This window comes from Eptatretus burgeri, chromosome 14 (assembly GCF_056783735.1).
Source record: "Eptatretus burgeri isolate ZD-2024b chromosome 14, Ebu_testis_v1, whole genome shotgun sequence".
Classification (NCBI taxonomy): domain Eukaryota; kingdom Metazoa; phylum Chordata; class Myxini; order Myxiniformes; family Myxinidae; genus Eptatretus; species Eptatretus burgeri.
This window is the reverse complement of record NC_140974.1, coordinates 3,725,327-3,744,043: the sequence shown is the minus strand read 5'-3', so window position 1 is coordinate 3,744,043 and position 18,717 is coordinate 3,725,327. Positions and strand designations below refer to the sequence as shown.

The window sequence follows — 18,717 nt, the reverse complement described above, 5'->3', positions numbered from 1 at the left end:
TGAAAAAATCAGATCTTGTGACAAAATCAATTACATTTTTGTGGCATTATCAGCTGATTTTTGTCAACACATATCATCCTATACATGTTTTTAAGAAAAATAAATGTTTTGCCAACAACATTTATTGATTACATGATAGAAACATCGATTACTGTCATCTGAATGGTGGGCATTGATAAAGGTAAGTACAAGTAAATTGCATGTTGCGTCACCACTGTTCAAACTTCAGGGCTTGAACTTCCGTTTCTTCGAACTCCTGGAATGTTCAGCGGCAGGGAGGTCTCTCTTCAGATTCCAACAGTAGTCAGCCATCATGACTGCGTCCCAGCGACCCTGATACCTGGTCTCCATCTCCTTCATGTCCTGATGGAATCTCTCCCCCTGCTCGTCACTCATTGAACCCAGGTTCTCAGGAAACCGGTTCATATGTGAAAATAGGTAGTGCATCTTGATGCTCATGTTGCAGCCCAGGTTTCTGAAAGCAGTCAGCATGTTGTTGACAAGTTCTGCGTAGTTTCTGGCCTTATTGTTGCCAAGAAAGTTCTTCACTACCAAAACAAATGTCTTCCACGCTTCCAGTTCCACTTCGTTCATTGAGTTTTTGAACTCTGGATCTCTGATGAGCTGACGGATCTGAGAACCATCAAAGATGCCAGCTTTCAACTTCTCCATGGTCAATCCTGGAAAAGCCTGGCACAAGTAAGTGAAGCAGTCACCATCTTTGTCCAGAGCCTTGGTGAACTGCTTGATTAAGCCGAGCTTGATGTGCAGCGGTGGGAAGAGTATTCTGTCTCTGTCCACCAGAGGGTCGTTGATGACGTTCCTTTCTTTGCATGGCACCAATTCCTCCCGCACAGGCCAGTCCTTCTTCGTGTAATGCTGAGCACGGTCCCTACTATGCACAGAAAACATGGGTACTTGGTGAAGCCAGACTGTTGTCCCAACAAAAAGTTCACCATCTTCAGGTCAACACAAATAAACCACTTATGCTGATCATAACCAATTTTCTCCAGCACGTACTTCACCGCTTCATACTTCTCCTTCAGTGTAGTCGAGTGAGTGATGGGTACAGAGGCAAACTGGTTGCCGTTGTGTAGCAGAACACATTTCAGTGATCGCTTGCTGCTGTCAATGAACAGTCTCCAATCTTTGGGTTCGTACTGTGGCACTCCAAGCTTGAGCAGAAGCGCATGTCATAAATTGGCGCATGTAGGTATTGTACATTCTTCAGAGTTCGTTATTTCAAGAAATACAACTTTTTTGTATCACATTATTACAAAATCTGCCCCATTAACTTTAGTTTTGATCCACGAACTTTATGCTTTGCCTCACCAATTTTTGGAAGATTTTGAGGTTTTATGACTTCAAACTGATCCCTTTTTGACATAATCACCCAGAACTATCGTACCTGAATACTTCTTGTCATTAAAATAATTATTTCCAATCAAAACAATTATTTGACATGACATTTTACCCCCACCAACTTCTTCTAAAATGCTCCACACATGCGTACATGTGAACAAAAATGTAAAAAACGACATGTGGCCATATCTCAAAAACTTGACCTGATTGAACAAAACTAATGTGAGTTTTGGATTCAGCGCATCAGATTCGTCCTAAATCAGCTTAAAAAATGCAGACAACAAATTTGTTGTTGACCAGTGTAATCAATCAATATAATCAATAAAGCTACGGACAATGGTGCATGGATGATCCGGGTATACGGGCCACAATAGCATTGGACCATAATAGTAGTATGTATGTTCAGCTAACAATGGTATTTTTGTTCAGAATGAGTGTGCGATGTTAGACTCTGCAATCTACCGAGCACCATTCCTTTTTGGTTTTTTTTTGTTTGCATTATAATATAAAAATGTAACATTAAATATTAGATTTTATCGTTAATGAATTTTCTTACAATACACTATCAAGTTAAAAATGCAACATTCAGCTCCAAATGCAACTTAATTTGAACTTCTCATTAACTTCTGTGAAGTTTTCTTGCAATCACTGCTTTACTTTGTTTATATTTACAAAGTTGTTTATATCCCGTACATTTAACATGGCAATTTGGCCTCAAATGTGGCTGTCATATATCCATAATCACGTGCTTTGTCTATTTACTTACTGGTACCTTTAATTAATCACGATGAATTGTACAATCACTTTGCTAGCATTTGCTTGTGTAAAAATAATATCCCATGTTGCTTTTAGAAAAGATGAGGAATATAGTGTGCCAACACCTTGCACAGATTCGAACTCTCTGCCCCAATCTCCGGAGAGCACGTATCCACAAATCAGCAGGCAGGTTATACATAAACAGAGATGAACCAATCAATTTAACCAACTAAAACGCTTACGATCTACACACTCTTTACTAATCCACATTTAGAATCCACATCCCATTACAAATGCCTGGTGTTGGCTTAATGGTTCGGGTGGTGGGCTTGGGATCCCGGGATCCTGAGTTCAAATCCTGCTCGACTGTTGAATTCATACTAGATGGGGTTGACCCTGCCTGTCATCCTTCTGAGGTCGGCAAAATGAGTGCCAGCTTGCTGGTATCCTGTGTCGGAGTGGCGACCCGTCCAGTATTGTGCCCAATAGCCTGGGAGACTGCTTTGGCAGCACCAATGCTCTGCACAGAGTATGGTCCCAATGGATGGATGGATCCCATAACATGCACACTCATGCAACGTTAAGGTGAGCACAGTACTGGCAAAAAAGGTCTTCTCTAACAAAAGATTCTGTGTCATATATATATATATATATATATATATATATATATATATATATATATATATATGTTATATATTCTGAATGGACATGGAATATCTGGCTTTATGTGCTTCATCCCCCCTCATCCTCCCAAATTCTGCATGTTTCAAGATGCAACCCACTGTAGGCACTGGATCACAGAGTTGTAGTCAGACTCGAGCAGGCCAAGGGTCTAAACCAGGTTAGACAGCCATACATCTCATCACACACAGTATCTCATCACATCATTTTGTCTCCACATGTGTAATTATTCCATTGTACACCCACCATCAGCGTGGCTATCTTGCAGGAGTCGAGTGTTGGAGCGCCGTGAATCAAGACCATGAGAACCTAGAAGCACTGAAGGGATGTAGTGGATCTCATCTCCAGCTTCAGCACTTGCACTTTTCTGTGGTGGCATTGGTGGACGGTGACGAGCACTTGCGGGTAGGCAGCAGCTCGAGCCTGGACCACCACGGCGGTTGTACAATGCCAACGTGAGCAGCAGCAGCAGTATTAAAAGAGCAATGAGACCACCCTGCAAGTCCCACAGAAATAATCCATGAGGTGAAACTGCAACATCATCCCCACAAACACAAGAGATAAATATCCAGAGCATATTCAATGAAAATAATATACATTCACACAAACAAATATTTTCAACAAAGCATCCTTCTCTCATCCTTCAGACAGGCAGGCAGCAGCCTCTTCCCTCTCTGCAGACCTTGATAGAATCACGAGCTGGTGTACCACTTGGAATATGTCTTTCGATCCAGACAAATCTCACACACTCACCCTGGTTCTCCGAAAGGACCGTCTGACAAACCCTCCCATCTAATTCCTAAACAAACCACTTGAAGAGGTAAAGTCATTCAAACCTTCAGGTCCCACCATCAGCAATGATGTTTCATGGGCAAACCTTATTTCCAAGATGGCCTCCAAAGCCAGCCACTGACTGGGCATCCACCAATCGTCATGCGCGGTCCTTCCTTGACCAATCTGAACTTTTGACAACCTACAACGTCTTCATCCGCAGATAGACGGAGCATTACTCTCAGCTTTAAGCTGTGGCCCCTGCCTCACACCTTGCCCTGCTTAATGCCGTGGAAAGGAAGGCCCTGAAAACCATTGGGATCTCCAATGACAAAGCTGAATGTCTTTGACTGTTACTTTCGAATAGCAATCCTCTTGGTGGTTTCTCTGTTTTCTGCCTCTTCTTTTGTGGTCTTGCATGCACCCTCTATGCCTGGTGTTAGCTTAATGGTTAGGGTGGTGGGCTTGGGATCCTTGGATACTGAGTTCAAATCACCCTCTGTTGTTGAATTAATACCAGGTGGGGTTGACTCTTCCTGTCATCCTTCCGAGGTCGGCAAAAAGAGTGCCAGCATGCTGGTACACTGTGTCGGAGTGCTGACCCATCCAGGATTGTGCCCAATAGCCAAGGAGACTGTTTAAGCAGCACCAACGCTCTGCGCAGAGTATGGTCCCAATGGATGGATGGATGCACCCTCTGCCCTCTCTTGGCTCTGTCCCTCCCAGGTTTCTGTGGGGTGTACATGATCAACCAGTAACCCTCTTGTTTACCTCCCAAAATCCAGGCTCAATGCTCACCTCCACTCATTTGTTCTTTTCTTCACCTGTACAATGAACTTCCCCATTCTGTTCATCCCATTCTTCCCTCCAGGGCTTCCAGACAGCTGTTCATGATTACCACAGCTCATCTACCATCCACATTCATGATCTCTTCTTCCCCAAATGACCCCATTTCCAAGCACTCCTTTCCTCGGTTATTGGGATTTCCCCTCCACCTCCATCACCTCTTTTTGTGTGTTCGTTGTCTATTGATTTCTTCCTTTTCTGTTTCATCCCCACTTTCCCATTCTTCGTGCTTTGTTTGAGCTTGTGTACAGCTTGGTCACCCTCACGTGTCCTTTTCCCCTCCCCTTGATCTCACCTTCACTCTTATCTCCACTCTGCTGTTGGTATTTCCTCCTTTCCGTTTTGCTCTTGCTCTTCCATGAGCATTGACCATATACCGTATGCAAAAAAATCAGCTCTCTCTAACCTGTACAACATCAAAGCAGACTTGGTGGTGTAATGGTTAGAACGTTCACTCTGCATCTTGGTTGGTGGCTTGAGTCCTGGCAGAGTCATACCAAAGGCTTTAAAAATGGTACGTGCTGCTTCTTTGCTTGAAATTCAGCATATGTAAAGGGATAGAAGTTGGCAATACGAGTGCAGGCTTTCATGGGTCTACCATGGTGTCCTTTTGTGTCAAGGTTTCTTGGAAGGGAACTTGTAGTGGTATTATTATTATTATTATTATTATTATTATTATTATTAATTTAAGTCATCTTGTGGCTTGTCAGACATTTGACAATGCATGTTTGTGTATAATGCACATCGTCGCTGAATCAAAAGGTTTTATCTGACAATTGAACCTTTGTTAGTTTGAAACTTTTGATCCTAAGGCGACGATATGTCATCCTATGGCCTCGTCTGCTTCATGTGAACACCTTACAGTCCATGATCTCAACACATTTTGTTCAGACAAAAGTCGAACAATAAACTCCAGGCTATTTGCAGTCTAATCACGTCCACCAGCAGTTTTGTGGTGCTACTAACCAAGCAAGCAGAGCTAATGGTCCCCGAAAACAGCCGCTCTGTTTGCATAACGTCAGCGGCCGAGACGAGTTTTGGCAGAACAACCATCCCGAAGGAGTCCTTGAGGAACAATGAGCTACTGTGATTTCCACACACAGCCTAAATAGCGGGTAGTTGATCAGCCGAGGCCGAGTCTTATACCAATGGGTTTCTGCAGTGGAACATAGCCTGAACACATAAAACTGCTGTTTCACTATCCACCTGCAAGTGAGGTGAAAATGAAGAATGCAAAATAAAAATTGGTTGCTGATGAAGACAAGACCCGGGGTGGAAGCTGTCAGATTGCCCATATCCAGACACATGGCAGCAAAAGTAAAGATGTGAAGAACAACAGCTGTAATAAATGTACTATTCCCAAAACATCCCTCCTGATACTTGACTCTCTGAGATCAATATTGTACATGAAACAACTAGAAGGGCCCTCGGTAGAGCACGTACCTCCACCACGTAATGCCTGATCCGGTAGAACATATCGGGCCAAATACATTTTTGAAATATCATGCTATATATCGTTTTTGGCCTCATCTCTCAATCGTGAAGAATCACTTTAAAAATTCATCAAATCTGGATTTGGATCTTCACCAAAATTGAACCAATTCTTGCTCATCACACACCAAACATGCCCATCAAATTTCATCCAAATCCATCCAAACGTTTTGAGATATCGTGCACACAAACAAACAAACAGACAAACTAACAAACAGACAAAAAGGGATGAAAACATAACCTCGTTCCACCTTCAGTGATGGAGGTAATAAGTGCCAGACAGCACATACATGACCAGGAATTAACATGCTCTTCACACGTCTGGTAGTGATCTCAAACCAATGATCCAAGCACAAAAAGATACCTGGGACAGGGTTAAGGTGCATGTGTATGAGGAAGTGCTTTGGCACTGAATTTAAGGTGGAAAGCAGGTGGTGTTTGCTGCTAAATTGCACAAAGGATTATTACCCCCGCCACCGATTTTTAAGTGATTCTTCACCATTGAGAGATAGGGCCAAAAACAATATAGTCCTGTATAGGATGATATTTTTAAAATGTATTGGGCTGGACATGTTCTCCTGGATCAGGTATTACGTGGCGGAGGTATACGCTCTACCGAGGGCCCTTCTAGTTATTACTATTTTCATTATTGTTATTATTACTAACGTGGTTCGGCTCGCTACGCTCACCTCTCCACACGTCGTTACAGAGAATGACGTCACAGATTTGCTGTGTTGTGATGATTTACACTGATCATAATACAAACATTTCTTTTGAACAAATTTATTTGCAATATTGGTGATATTACATTTATTTGTAACTTATTTGGAATATAAAAAGGTCCAAGTGTTCTAAAGCTCTAAATGGTCAAGGGTCAATGCTGTCTAATCTGTCTGAATGGTGTTAAGGTTTCAGGTGTCGAAAATGACTTGAACGGCTGTAAAGGTCTAAACTCTAAAGGGTATAAAAGGTCAAAATGGTGAAGGGATCGAAAGGTGTTAAGTGTCCAAAGGGTCTTAAAGGTAAAAGGGGGCTCAATGGGTTTTAAAAGGTTTTTTGTGGTCTTCTGGGTCTTTTGGGGTCTTCAGGGTCTTTTGAGTCCTCTGGGTCTTTTGGGTCCTCTGGGTCTTTTAAGGCCTTGGGGTCTTTTGTGTCCTCTGGGTCTTTTGGGTCTTTCGGTTTTTGCGTTTTTTTTTTGGATATTTTGGGTATTTGGGGTTTTTGAATCTTTTTGGTCTTTTGGGTCTTCAGGGTCTTCAGTGCATTGGGAGTCTTAAATGATCTTCAACAGTCGAAGGGGTCTCAGCAGTCTAAAGTGTCAAAAGGTACATTCCAATAGTACATAACTTATATATGTACGTGTGTGAAGTGAGGGTGCAACTGATGTTCAAACAGTACTTATTAGACATATAGTCACATGGCTTCACTGTGAAAGGTACATTCCAATAGTACATTAATTAATAGACATATAGTCACAATAACCGTGTGACTATATGTGTATTTGTAATAAATAAACGTACATGCAGTCTGAAAGCAACGTTCAAACAGGATGTAATAAATAGACATATAGTCACACGACTTCACGGCTTCACGGACGGCTTCACCGTGAAAGGTACATTCCAATAGTACGTTAATTAATAGACATATAGTCACAATAGCCATGTGACTATATGTCTATTTGTAATTAATACATGTACGTGCAGTCTGAAAGCAATGTTCAAACAGGATGTAATAAATAGACATATAGTCACACGGCTTCATGGCTTCACGGACGGCTTCACGGCTTCATGAACCGTGCTTTTTGTTTTAACATGTATATAGATTATAATTATTATGATTACATAAATAATTATATCGTGACCTGCAGAGTTTAATAATCCAATTATTATTTTAAAATTGTCAGGCATATCGTATTTGTCACGTACAAAACACAGGTGTAAATATGATCAATACTAACATGTTGAATGCTCTCGACTCGAGCATGCCCTGAACGTTCTGCTCATGGTTATGATACTTTATAGACTACAGACAATCCTTTTATTTCCTGGTTCATTGTATGCTCATGTCTTTGTCCTTCATGTATATAAGGCTGAGTCAGTGTACAAATGTTTGAAGGATAAGTTGCTTTTCCACTTATGAATGAAGACATTTGATTAAATCTGCAGTGCAATTACAACCTTGCAACATCCCCTCTCAGGGTCAATTTCTTCATCGTAATGGCCCAGATGGACAGCATGGACGAATGTAACTACACAGCAGGAGGTGAGAGCCTGATATTGCACACGCGAGGATGCTAGTAGGTGGAATAACCAGCTTAACATCTGCCTAATTGGATGGTATCCCATCAAAATGTCATTCACGAGTGGCATGATGTTTACAGGCTCAGTAATGGCCATTAGTTTTACAATCTGATCGAGTACTATCTGCCTCTGGCAAACATCACCGTGTGTGTGTGTGTGTGTGTGTGTGTGTGTGTGTGTGTGTGTGTGTGTGTGTGTGTGTGTGTGTGTGTGTGTGTGTGTGTGTGTGTGTGTGTGTGTGTAAATGATTTCTGCCTTTTTATGTTTTAATACATCATGGCTTTATGTGTTTATGGCTTCTTCCAATAAATAGTTTGAGTAAGATGTGTAAAGGCTTAAAATAACGTGGAAAGCAACTCGGATGCAACAACCACACTGTTGGACTCTAAATGTCATTTTTGTGCCATTTTTCATTAAAAATGCCATACACGGAAATATGAGCAAATGTATTGCACAACTATAATGATGGACACTGAAAATGTTCAAAACAGAATCTGGACAGCCACCTGAGAAGTTCCCCTCAAAGTGTTACGGACTGTTTACAATCCTGTGTTCAGTTTGATGATAAAGTTTCTGATCCAAAAAATTAACACAAGACAAGGGCAGGACGTGAGTAATGAGGATTGCAAGATTATCAACTATTCAGTAAGTCAACTAATCAATCGATCAGAGACATACATTTCAATAAGAACTAGAAAGCATCTCAAAAAGCAAAGCCCATTCACATCCACTTTGTACTCGAACTAAAGTCGATGAAGATGACAATTAAATAAGATTGTACATTTTATTCATTTCTGTTCTCAATGTTCTAATAATAAAGGTTTGTTGAAGATTTGATGAAGATTCAGTTTGTAAAAATGTTATGGCCTGGACAGACACACTGAAGCTCAATGGTAAATAAATAAATTAACACAAAAGCGATTTAAAACAAAGGGCCGTCTCATGCTTGACACGCTGTGGTTGGGCTAGTCAGGGCTATTTATAGTTACTATGACGTTGTCCTTTTACAATTTGATCCAATTTTTTTTTATTATCTTCTCCATATTCTCAAAATAAAGGTTTCTTGAAAATATTATGACAAAAGCTCAAATGATAAAAGGTTATATGGCCGACGCACACACACAAACACACACACAAACACACACACACACACACACACACACACACACACACACACACACACACACACACACACACACACACACACACACACGCTTTTTGACGAAGTCACCGGAGGCATTGTGTTTTCCCGTGGTCTGTCTGGCCGTCCGTGCATCCGTCATAGGTTTGCATTTCCGCAATAACTTAAGAATGGCTGAAGGGATCCAAGTCAAATTTGATACAAGTACGTATAATGATGCAAAGTTGTAGTGATTACACTATGGGGTCAAGAGGTCAAACATCAGAGGTCCTGTTAGGTAAAAAAAATTCTGTTACCGTGCTAACTTCTGAACCAGTGATGAGATTTTGACCAAACTTGGTACAAGCACGTATAATGATGCAAATATGTAGTGATTACACTATGGGGTCAAGAGGTCAAACATCAGAGGTCCTGTTAGGTTAAAAAAAATTTCTGTTACCATGCTAACTTCTGAACCAGTGATGAGATTTTGACCAAACTTGGTACAAGCACGTATAATGATGCAAATCTGTAGTGATTACACTATGGGGTCAAAAGGTCAAACATCAGAGGTCCTGTTAGGTAAAAAAATTCTGTTACCGTGCTAACTTCTGAACCAGTGATGAGATTTTGACCAAACTTGGTACAAGTACGTATAATGATGCAAATATGTAGTGATTACACCATGGGGTCAAGAGGTCAAACATCAGAGGTCCTGTTAGGTTAAAAAAAATTTCTGTTACCATGCTAACTTCTGAACCAGTGATGAGATTTTGACCAAACTTGGTACAAGCACGTATAATGATGCAAATATGTAGTGATTACACTATGGGGTCAAAAGGTCAAACATCAGAGGTCCTGTTAGGTAAAAAAAATTCTGTTACCGTGCTAATTTCTGAACCAGTGATGAGATTTTGACCAAACTTGGTACAAGAGATGAACTGATTAGATTTCAGAATGAAGAGGTCGAAGGTGATGGCAGGTAAAAATGCAATGGTTTTGAACAGCTGAAAGGATTTAAATCTAGTAAGGTCAACACAAATTGTGTCCAATTACAGCCACTGCTGCACGACTTGTGATGAAGTGCCTTCTGACACGCAAATGCATTTATTGCCTTACTTTAGCACCGTTAGGAGAACACCATTTTGCATTTGGTAATAAAGACGAAAATAATCAGTACTTCCACCTTCAACAACACCGTGAGGTCACTGTCACGTTGCACTGCACTGCGACCTCAAGGGGAACCTTACTGGAGCACCGAGAATGGATACTGGAGGGACCGCCTTCAGATAGTAGAGGTGAAATAGGGGGTAGGAAGTTTTGAAAATTAGGCATGGCACATTGGTAGTTTGACTTGATAGTGGGAGTGTAAACGTGTGTTTTTGGGCTGGAAGCATGGCCCGAGTGTTATAATGAGGGTTACTATTAAAGGCACTGAGGCGTGGGGACTCATGAACGGCTCCGAGTTTCCAGAGATGCCAGAAGGGTGAGTAGTTTAAAAGTCCAGAGTTTTACGCCAAGGAACCCAAGAGAGGGCCCGCTTGTGATTAGCAAGAAGGCCAAGGTGCCAAGAAGGATCCTTGGTGGAAGCCATTGAGGGCCCCAATAATAGTTAGGGAGTGTGCGGTATATGCCCCAGGTTTGCCCCATGGTCTCAATTGCCATAGCAGGATAGAGCTAGGCAAGGAGTCCTGAATTGGAGCCACACTACCCAGCCAGCTAATTGTGCCAGATCTCAGACTTAGAGGAGTCATGAGGGACATGTCCAAAATTCATGGAATGAGACTAGCAAGCCGAGCAGTGGGTAAATTGGTCATCCAGACCACTGTACTGAGGAATTAAGGTGCAGTGAAACAAGTGTTTTGATTATTAAATATGGTCCAGAATACATGCTCTCGTGCACACCAGACAATGCGTGCTGACCGTTGGTGATGGCAGAATAGGTAATTGGCGTTTGAGAGGACACATTGAATGCTAGATGAGGGTAGGTACCTCTCAGTTACCTGCTTGTCCACCGACGAGCCAGGTCAGGCCCTGGCACACAAGACTGTTTGGTTTCCAGGCACACCATCATTTCCTCCCCAGAGGGGAGACAATAGGTTAGAGCTGGCCATCCTCCCACTTACTGCCAAACCAGACGCCAACAACTCATGCAGCCAGCCATCACCATCGCTGCTACCGACTGCAAGGAAAATCATTGCTGGCAAGCCTGCTGGAAGAACAACTTCCTGCCTTTGCCTCAAAATAAACTTTTGCCGTCTCACTTTCACTGTGGCCCCGTGGTCAATGAATTGTTTTTATTTTCTGCCACAACCAATGACTTGTGCTCCAAGGACCATCATCATTGTGCAATGCAGTGCTCCTGCAGGAGTTCATGAGCAGGAAAATATTTGCACAACGACTTAAATACATCATAACAACACCAAATCACACCAGTTGCAACATACAGGACATGAAAGAGCAGACTTCCAATGGTGATGGTGTGGCTTCAAATTGACACTCACAGAAAGCACTTCACCGGAAACGAGTTATGATTTGGATATAAAATGGCCACCGCGTGCTGATGCTGGAGAGTAGTTTGTGCATCCTGAAGGAAACATTGCCTGAAGCTAAGTCCGTTCTTTCCGCTTTCATTTAAAATGGAAGGTTAGTGCTTCGTGAGACTTATTGGTTGTTTGTGCCTTTCTATGACATCATACACACAAACACACACACACACACACGTCTTCTATTGAGGAATTTTTTCACACCTTCTTTTTTTCACGGTTATCATTTCAGTGGCCATGCAATAAAATCAGCCATAATGTGGGAAGGCATCGCATGTCAACCAGATCACAAGAGCCTTGAGGTCGGCAGTTTACCCCTCCCTCACCAACCCTCACCATCAGTAGCCAACCTGGGCATATGTATATATATATATATATATATATATATATATATATATATATATATATATATATATATATATATATATATATATATATATATATATATTGGTGTGTTTAGTGTTCTCATCTCAACCGATAGTTCAGGATGCTCAGAATGCAGGTACAAAATCCCACATATTACATGTATTTGTCCATTGTTTGCTCATGCCTTTGTAATTTATATAAAGGTATACACTGATTTACCAATGTTTCAGTCCTGCATGTGATCTGTGCATACAAGCTTCACTTTGAGCTTCAGCTCACCACATCAAAATACTGAGTGACATCAATTCTGCAACCAGTTTGGTTTCCAGAATCTCTGAAATATATATTATGTACAGTACAGTAAAATACAGTGTGTATAAATATATATACAGTATATATATATATATATATATATATATATATATATATATATATATATATATATATATATATATATATATATATATATATATATATATATATATATATATATATATATATATATATATTGTGTTTCGCTGGATTTTAACCAACAAACAGACCAGTCCCATGCCCCAACCAAGAGACCAGTCCCATGCCCTAACCATGAGACCAGTCCCATGCCCTAACCAGGAGACCAGTTGCATCTCCTAACCAGGAGACCAGTCCCATGTCCTAACCAGGAGACCAGTCGCATGTCCTAACCAGGAGACCAGTCCCATTTCCTAACCAGGAGACCAGTCCCATGTCCTAACGAGGAGACGACTCCCATGCCCTAACCAGGAGACCAGTCCCATGTTCTAACCATAACACCAGTCCCATGCCCCAACCAAGAGACCAGTCCCATGCCCTAACCATGACACCAGTCCCATGTCCTAACGAGGAGACGACTCCCATGCCCGAACCAGGAGACCAGTCCCATGTTCTAACCATGACACCAGTCCCATGCCCTAACCAGGAGAAAAGTCCCATGTCCTAACCAGGAGAGCAGTCCCATGTCCTAACCAGGAGACCAGTCCCATGTCCTAACCAGGAGACCAGTCCTATGCCCTAACCAGGAGACCAGTTGCATCTCCTAACCAGGAGACCAGTCCCATGTCCTAACCAGGAGACCAGTCGCATGTCCTAACCAGGAGACCAGTCCCATTTCCTAACCAGGAGACCAGTCCCATGTCCTAACGAGGAGACGACTCCCATGCCCTAACCAGGAGACCAGTCCCATGTTCTAACCATGACACCAGTCCCATGCCCCAACCAAGAGACCAGTCCCATGCCCTAACCATGACACCAGTCCCACGTCCTAACGAGGAGACGACTCCCATGCCCGAACCAGGAGACCAGTCCCATGTTCTAACCATGACACCAGTCCCATGCCCTAACCAGGAGAAAAGTCCCATGTCCTAACCAGGAGAGCAGTCCCATGTCCTAACCAGGAGACCAGTCCCATGTCCTAACCAGGAGACCAGTCCTATGCCCTAACCAGGAGACCAGTTGCATCTCCTAACCAGGAGACCAGTCCCATGTCCTAACCAGGAGACCAGTCGCATGTCCTAACCAGGAGACCAGTCCCATGTCCTAACCAGGAGAGCAGTCCCATGTCCTAACCAGGAGACCAGTTACACGTCCTAACCAGGAGACCAGTCCCATGTCCAACCAGGAGACCAGTCCCATGCCCTAACCAGGAGACCAGTCCCATGTCCTAACCAGGAGACCAGTCCCATGTCCTAACCAGGAGACCAGTCCCATGCCCTAATCAGGAGACCAGTCCGATGTCCTAACCAGGAGACCAGTCCCATGCCCTAATCAGGAGACCAGTCCGATGTCCTAACCAGGAGACCAGTCCCACGTCCTAACCAGGAGACCAGTCCCATGTCCAACCAGGAGACCAGTCCCATGCCCTAACCAGGAGACCAGTTGCATCTCCTAACCAGGAGACCAGTCCCATGCCCTAACCAGGAGACCAGTCCCATGTCCTAACTAGGAGACCAGTCCCATGCCCTAATCAGGAGACCAGTCCGATGTCCTAACCAGGAGACCAGTCCCACGTCCTAACCAGGAGACCAGTCCCATGTCCAACCAGGAGACCAGTCCCATGCCCTAACCAGGAGACCAGTCCCATGTCCGAACCAGGAGACCAGTCCCATGCCCCAACCAGGAGACCAGTCCCATGCCATAATCATGACACCAGTCCCATGCCCTAACCAGGAGACCAGTCGCATCTCCTAACCAGGAGACCAGTCCTATGTCCAACCAGGAGACCAGTCCCATGCCCTAACCAGGAGACCAGTTGCATCTCCTAACCAGGAGACCAGTCGCATGTCCTAACCAGGAAACCAGTCCCATGCCCTAACCAGGAGACCAGTCCCATGTCCTAACTAGGAGACCAGTCCCATGCCCTAATCAGGAGACCAGTCCCATGCCCTAACGAGGAGACCAGTTGCATCTCCTTACCAGGAGACCAGTCCTATGTCCTAACCAGGAGACTAGTCCCATGCCATAACCAGGAGACCAGTCGCATCTCCTAACTATAAGACCAGTCCCTTGTCCTAACCAGGACACCAGTCCCATGCCCTAAGCAGTAGACCAGTCGCATGTCCTAACCAGGAAACCAGTCAGATTTTCTTTTTGGGACAATCTTCAAAGGGCTCTTCCAGCCTATTACAAAAATGATAATTAAAATAAGCTAAAATGATTTTATAATTTCACAAGATCATAATTCCTCATCGCCAAACAAATTCATGTTTTGGTTTATTAACGTTGAGAGATTTGATATGAAGCCCAGATATCAAGGGGTTGTGACTTCATTATCAGGTGTCTCGTCGTTATGTCTGTCGCACATCTGTTGATGGTGTTGTACTCCTCTGAGTTTGAAAGCAGTGTCTTCCAGTGACCCCACCAACTGTGTATGACTGCTTCATAACTCTTCGTGCTACATGTACAACCCCGGCCGGCCTCGTCTCTGTTAAATAAAGAAACCAACAAATGAAAAATGTTTGCAGAAAGTTCCAGCATCGATTCCGTTTCATTTTTCATCTCAGTGTCACCAAGTATGGGCTCCTGGTTCAACATAGATCTTGAAATGAACACCGAGGAGAAACAAAAGGTTCATGGGGTCATGGCACCTGGTGAGTATCATTCCTTCCGGTTCCCAGCATATGCATTCATGACAAGTAAGTTGAACTTTTCACTGTTTTCTTCATCTCTCACTTTGTCCAATCAGTCATTCCACATTCACAAAAACCCAAACTCCTCCCTTCTCATCACCGCCATTTTCATTCTCCACCTGATTCACCTTTGTTATTTCTCCGAGATATTGGCCACCCGATTTGGTCTGAATAGTCCCCTAATATGGATCCTGCAAATAGAAGTGTCTCACGTGATGTCACAAGGTCACGTGCCTTTGTATATCCACCGTCTTGGAGGTCAAACTTGACCAGCACATTGAATTATTTTTATTGTACAAATCACAACTGCGATTTACAATGCCTGAGACTTGTTCGGTACAACAACAGGAACGCTTTAGAAATATAGCGTGACAGACACAGAAGGAGCACACAAAATTATATATAGTAATACTTGTCGAAGCAAAAGAAACCGATATATGATGCAGCAAGTGTTTTATGTACGTGTGTGTATGGATGTACAGAATGTATGTATGCATGTATGTATGCACATTATGTGTGTGAATGTGGATGTGTATGTATGTATGTGTGTATGTACATTATGTATATGTGTATGTGTATGTATGTGTGTATGTACATTATGTATATGTGTATGTGTATGTATGTGTGTATGTACAGGATGTATATGTGTATGTATGTGTGTATGTACAGGATGTATATTTTTATATGTATGGACAGGATACACGACAGTGTATCAATACTTATTTCATGCAATAAAATGCAAATTAATTATTTGAAAACCATACAATGTCATTTTCAGGATTTTTGTTTTCGATTCTGTCTTTCAAAGTTGAAGTGTACCTATGATAAAAATTACAGACCTCTACGTGCTTTGTAAGTGGGAAAACCTGCAAAATCGCCAGTGTATCAAATACTTGTTCTCCCCACTGTATATATATATATATATATATATATATATATATATATATATATATATATATATATATATATATATATATATATATATATATACATACCACTATATGGTAAGACCACATGAACAACAATGACCAAAGCCAAGACAGCAGCAGCAGGAACAACTACATGTCATAAACAGATCCTTTTTTCGAGTGTTTAACTTCATTTTATATCCTCATTAAGACTCAGATAGACTTGCAATATGTTTGTGAATTGCAACATGCTGTCTTTTGATTAAATATGTCAGTGAAGCGACGGGTCGGCACGGCTCGTTATTATAAATCATACAGAATTCCAGTACACATGATCTCCATTCGTTTGTGAGGGTATAGTCTTTACAAACAATGCTAATCTGGATCATTAATTGATAGGGTTTGTTCGAATGTGGTTGTTGAAGAGCTGGGACTCCATTGAGTAACCAATTGATAGAAGCTTCCCTATTCACTGCTTGATCGAGAGTGTCACGATCGTCCATCACCCTCCCAGGATCTGTGACTCGGCAATTGATCATTTCTGGATATACCATGAGCCCATCCATGATCAGTGTCTGCTCCGCTTATCTAAATGCATAAACAACGTCACATAAGTTAGAGCCACTTCCACTTGCAGATTTTCATAAAGAGATTTTGAGTGATCTCGATCCACATCTGGATAGTTCACCATGTGGAGGAGCGACAAAATGGCGCATCACTGGTCGGTGACATCACCGAGAAATGTCCACGTGAGCTCATCCGTCACATCATCATTGTCATGACAGTGCAGTCCACGGGTGATGATCCACATCAAGTCATCTGTTCTCGAGTATACTTCATTCTCGTCCTGCTGTCGAGGAAACCCAAATGGTGGGAAGTATTTAAAAATGGTGAATCTACAGTCAGTCACGATGATAATGTACGTAGCACCGTGAATTTGGTATAGCAAATACCAATTATAGTGATCAGTAAAGTGGTGACAACCAGTTAACACTTTATTAAACGGACAGCAAACTAATTAAAAATACTTCAATGATCAAGCAACCATCACAGAGAGAATGAAATATCTGGGGGGGGGGGGGTTCCATAGTCGAAAATTAAATACATTCCTGAATCAAACATACATGCACAGGGAGAAACGAGTAGTTCCCGGGCATCCAGGTGTGTCGCAAAGCCAATACAAAATTATATAATTACATAATTCTCAGGCGTCAAAGCAGCATCGAGAGCTTCCTTGCCGACAAAGGAATGTTTCCACTGAACTGAAAGTTAAACGATGGCAGCCTGGCTTCAAGTAGGATTCTCTTCATACCTTTGATCAAGGTGCCACCAAGAGCTCATCTTCTCCTCCTGAAGGACACAGTAGGGACATTAAAGTCCACCAACTCATGATGGCAGATGTGACGCCGGTTTTACGTCCATCCGAGGAATGGCACACACATTGATGAATCACCCTGCATGTGAAACACCAGGATGATAGTTTATAGCCGGGTCAGGATTCAAACCCAGGCGAGACATTTCAGAGGAGAGTGTGCATCATTCGAGGTCATCCTGCTAGCCTCAGTGTTAATATTATTATCACCATGCCATTATCGTTGGACGTAATTAACCGACTAATTTGTGGTTATAATAATTTTGATGAAAAATCCAACTTGGATGACATAGAGGCTGGAGTCAGGATTGGAGGAAGATGTATCAACAACCTCAGGTATGCTGATGATACCACTCTGTTGGCAGAAAGTAAAGAAGTCTTGATGAAACTGCGAACAGACAGTGAAGGAGGAAAATGAAAAAGGCTTGTCTTTATTTAAACCGAAAAAAAAGAGTAAATTCTTGTCAACTGAGAAAATCGACATGTTCACATTTGGAGACGATCGTGTGAAAAGTTTCATCTTCCAGGGTTCGAAGATTGAAGTGAGTGGAGAATGTGGAGCGGAAATTAATAGACGGCTACTGTTGGGGAGAACAGAAATGTAAGGGTTGACAAAGATCTGGAAAGACAAAGACATGACAATCCAAACTGGTATTTCCAGTGACAATGTATGGATGTGAGTCATGGTCAGTGAAAAAGGAAGAAAGGATATTGATAGTTTTGAAATGTGGTGATGGAGATGAATTTTAATTCCATGGAATGCAAGAAGAACAAAGAAATCAGCGCTTGAAGAAATTAGAGCACCATGTATATTAGAAGTGCTGATGTTAAAACAGAAGCTGTCACGCTCTGGACACATCATGCGTGCATAAAATGAAAATCTGGAGAAGTCAACCATGCAGGTATGATGGAGGGAAGAGGAGGAAGAGGCAATCCTTGTATATGCCTGGGGTGTGTTCCATTACCAATCAGCTTCTAGAGCACTCGCCAAGTGGCTCGCTTGATTTTAAGCACGCAAGCAAGCACTCAAATGAAACGGTTGATAAGGAACGGCT

The 18,717-nt window shown here is 42.4% G+C and overlaps 1 protein-coding gene across 5 annotated transcripts in view; it reads right to left on the bottom strand.

Annotated features, from left to right (window-relative positions):
* Nucleotides 1-18,717, bottom strand: part of LOC147012574 (astrotactin-2-like) — a 954,475-nt gene that overhangs the window by 790,524 nt on the left and 145,234 nt on the right. For all 5 annotated transcript variants that reach the window (XM_085853556.1, XM_085853558.1, XM_085853557.1 and 2 more), the window contains exon 3: nucleotides 3,046-3,295. In XM_085853556.1, coding sequence (XP_085709682.1) covers nucleotides 3,046-3,295 — 250 coding nt within the window. The remainder of the gene's footprint in view (nucleotides 1-3,045; nucleotides 3,296-18,717) is intronic.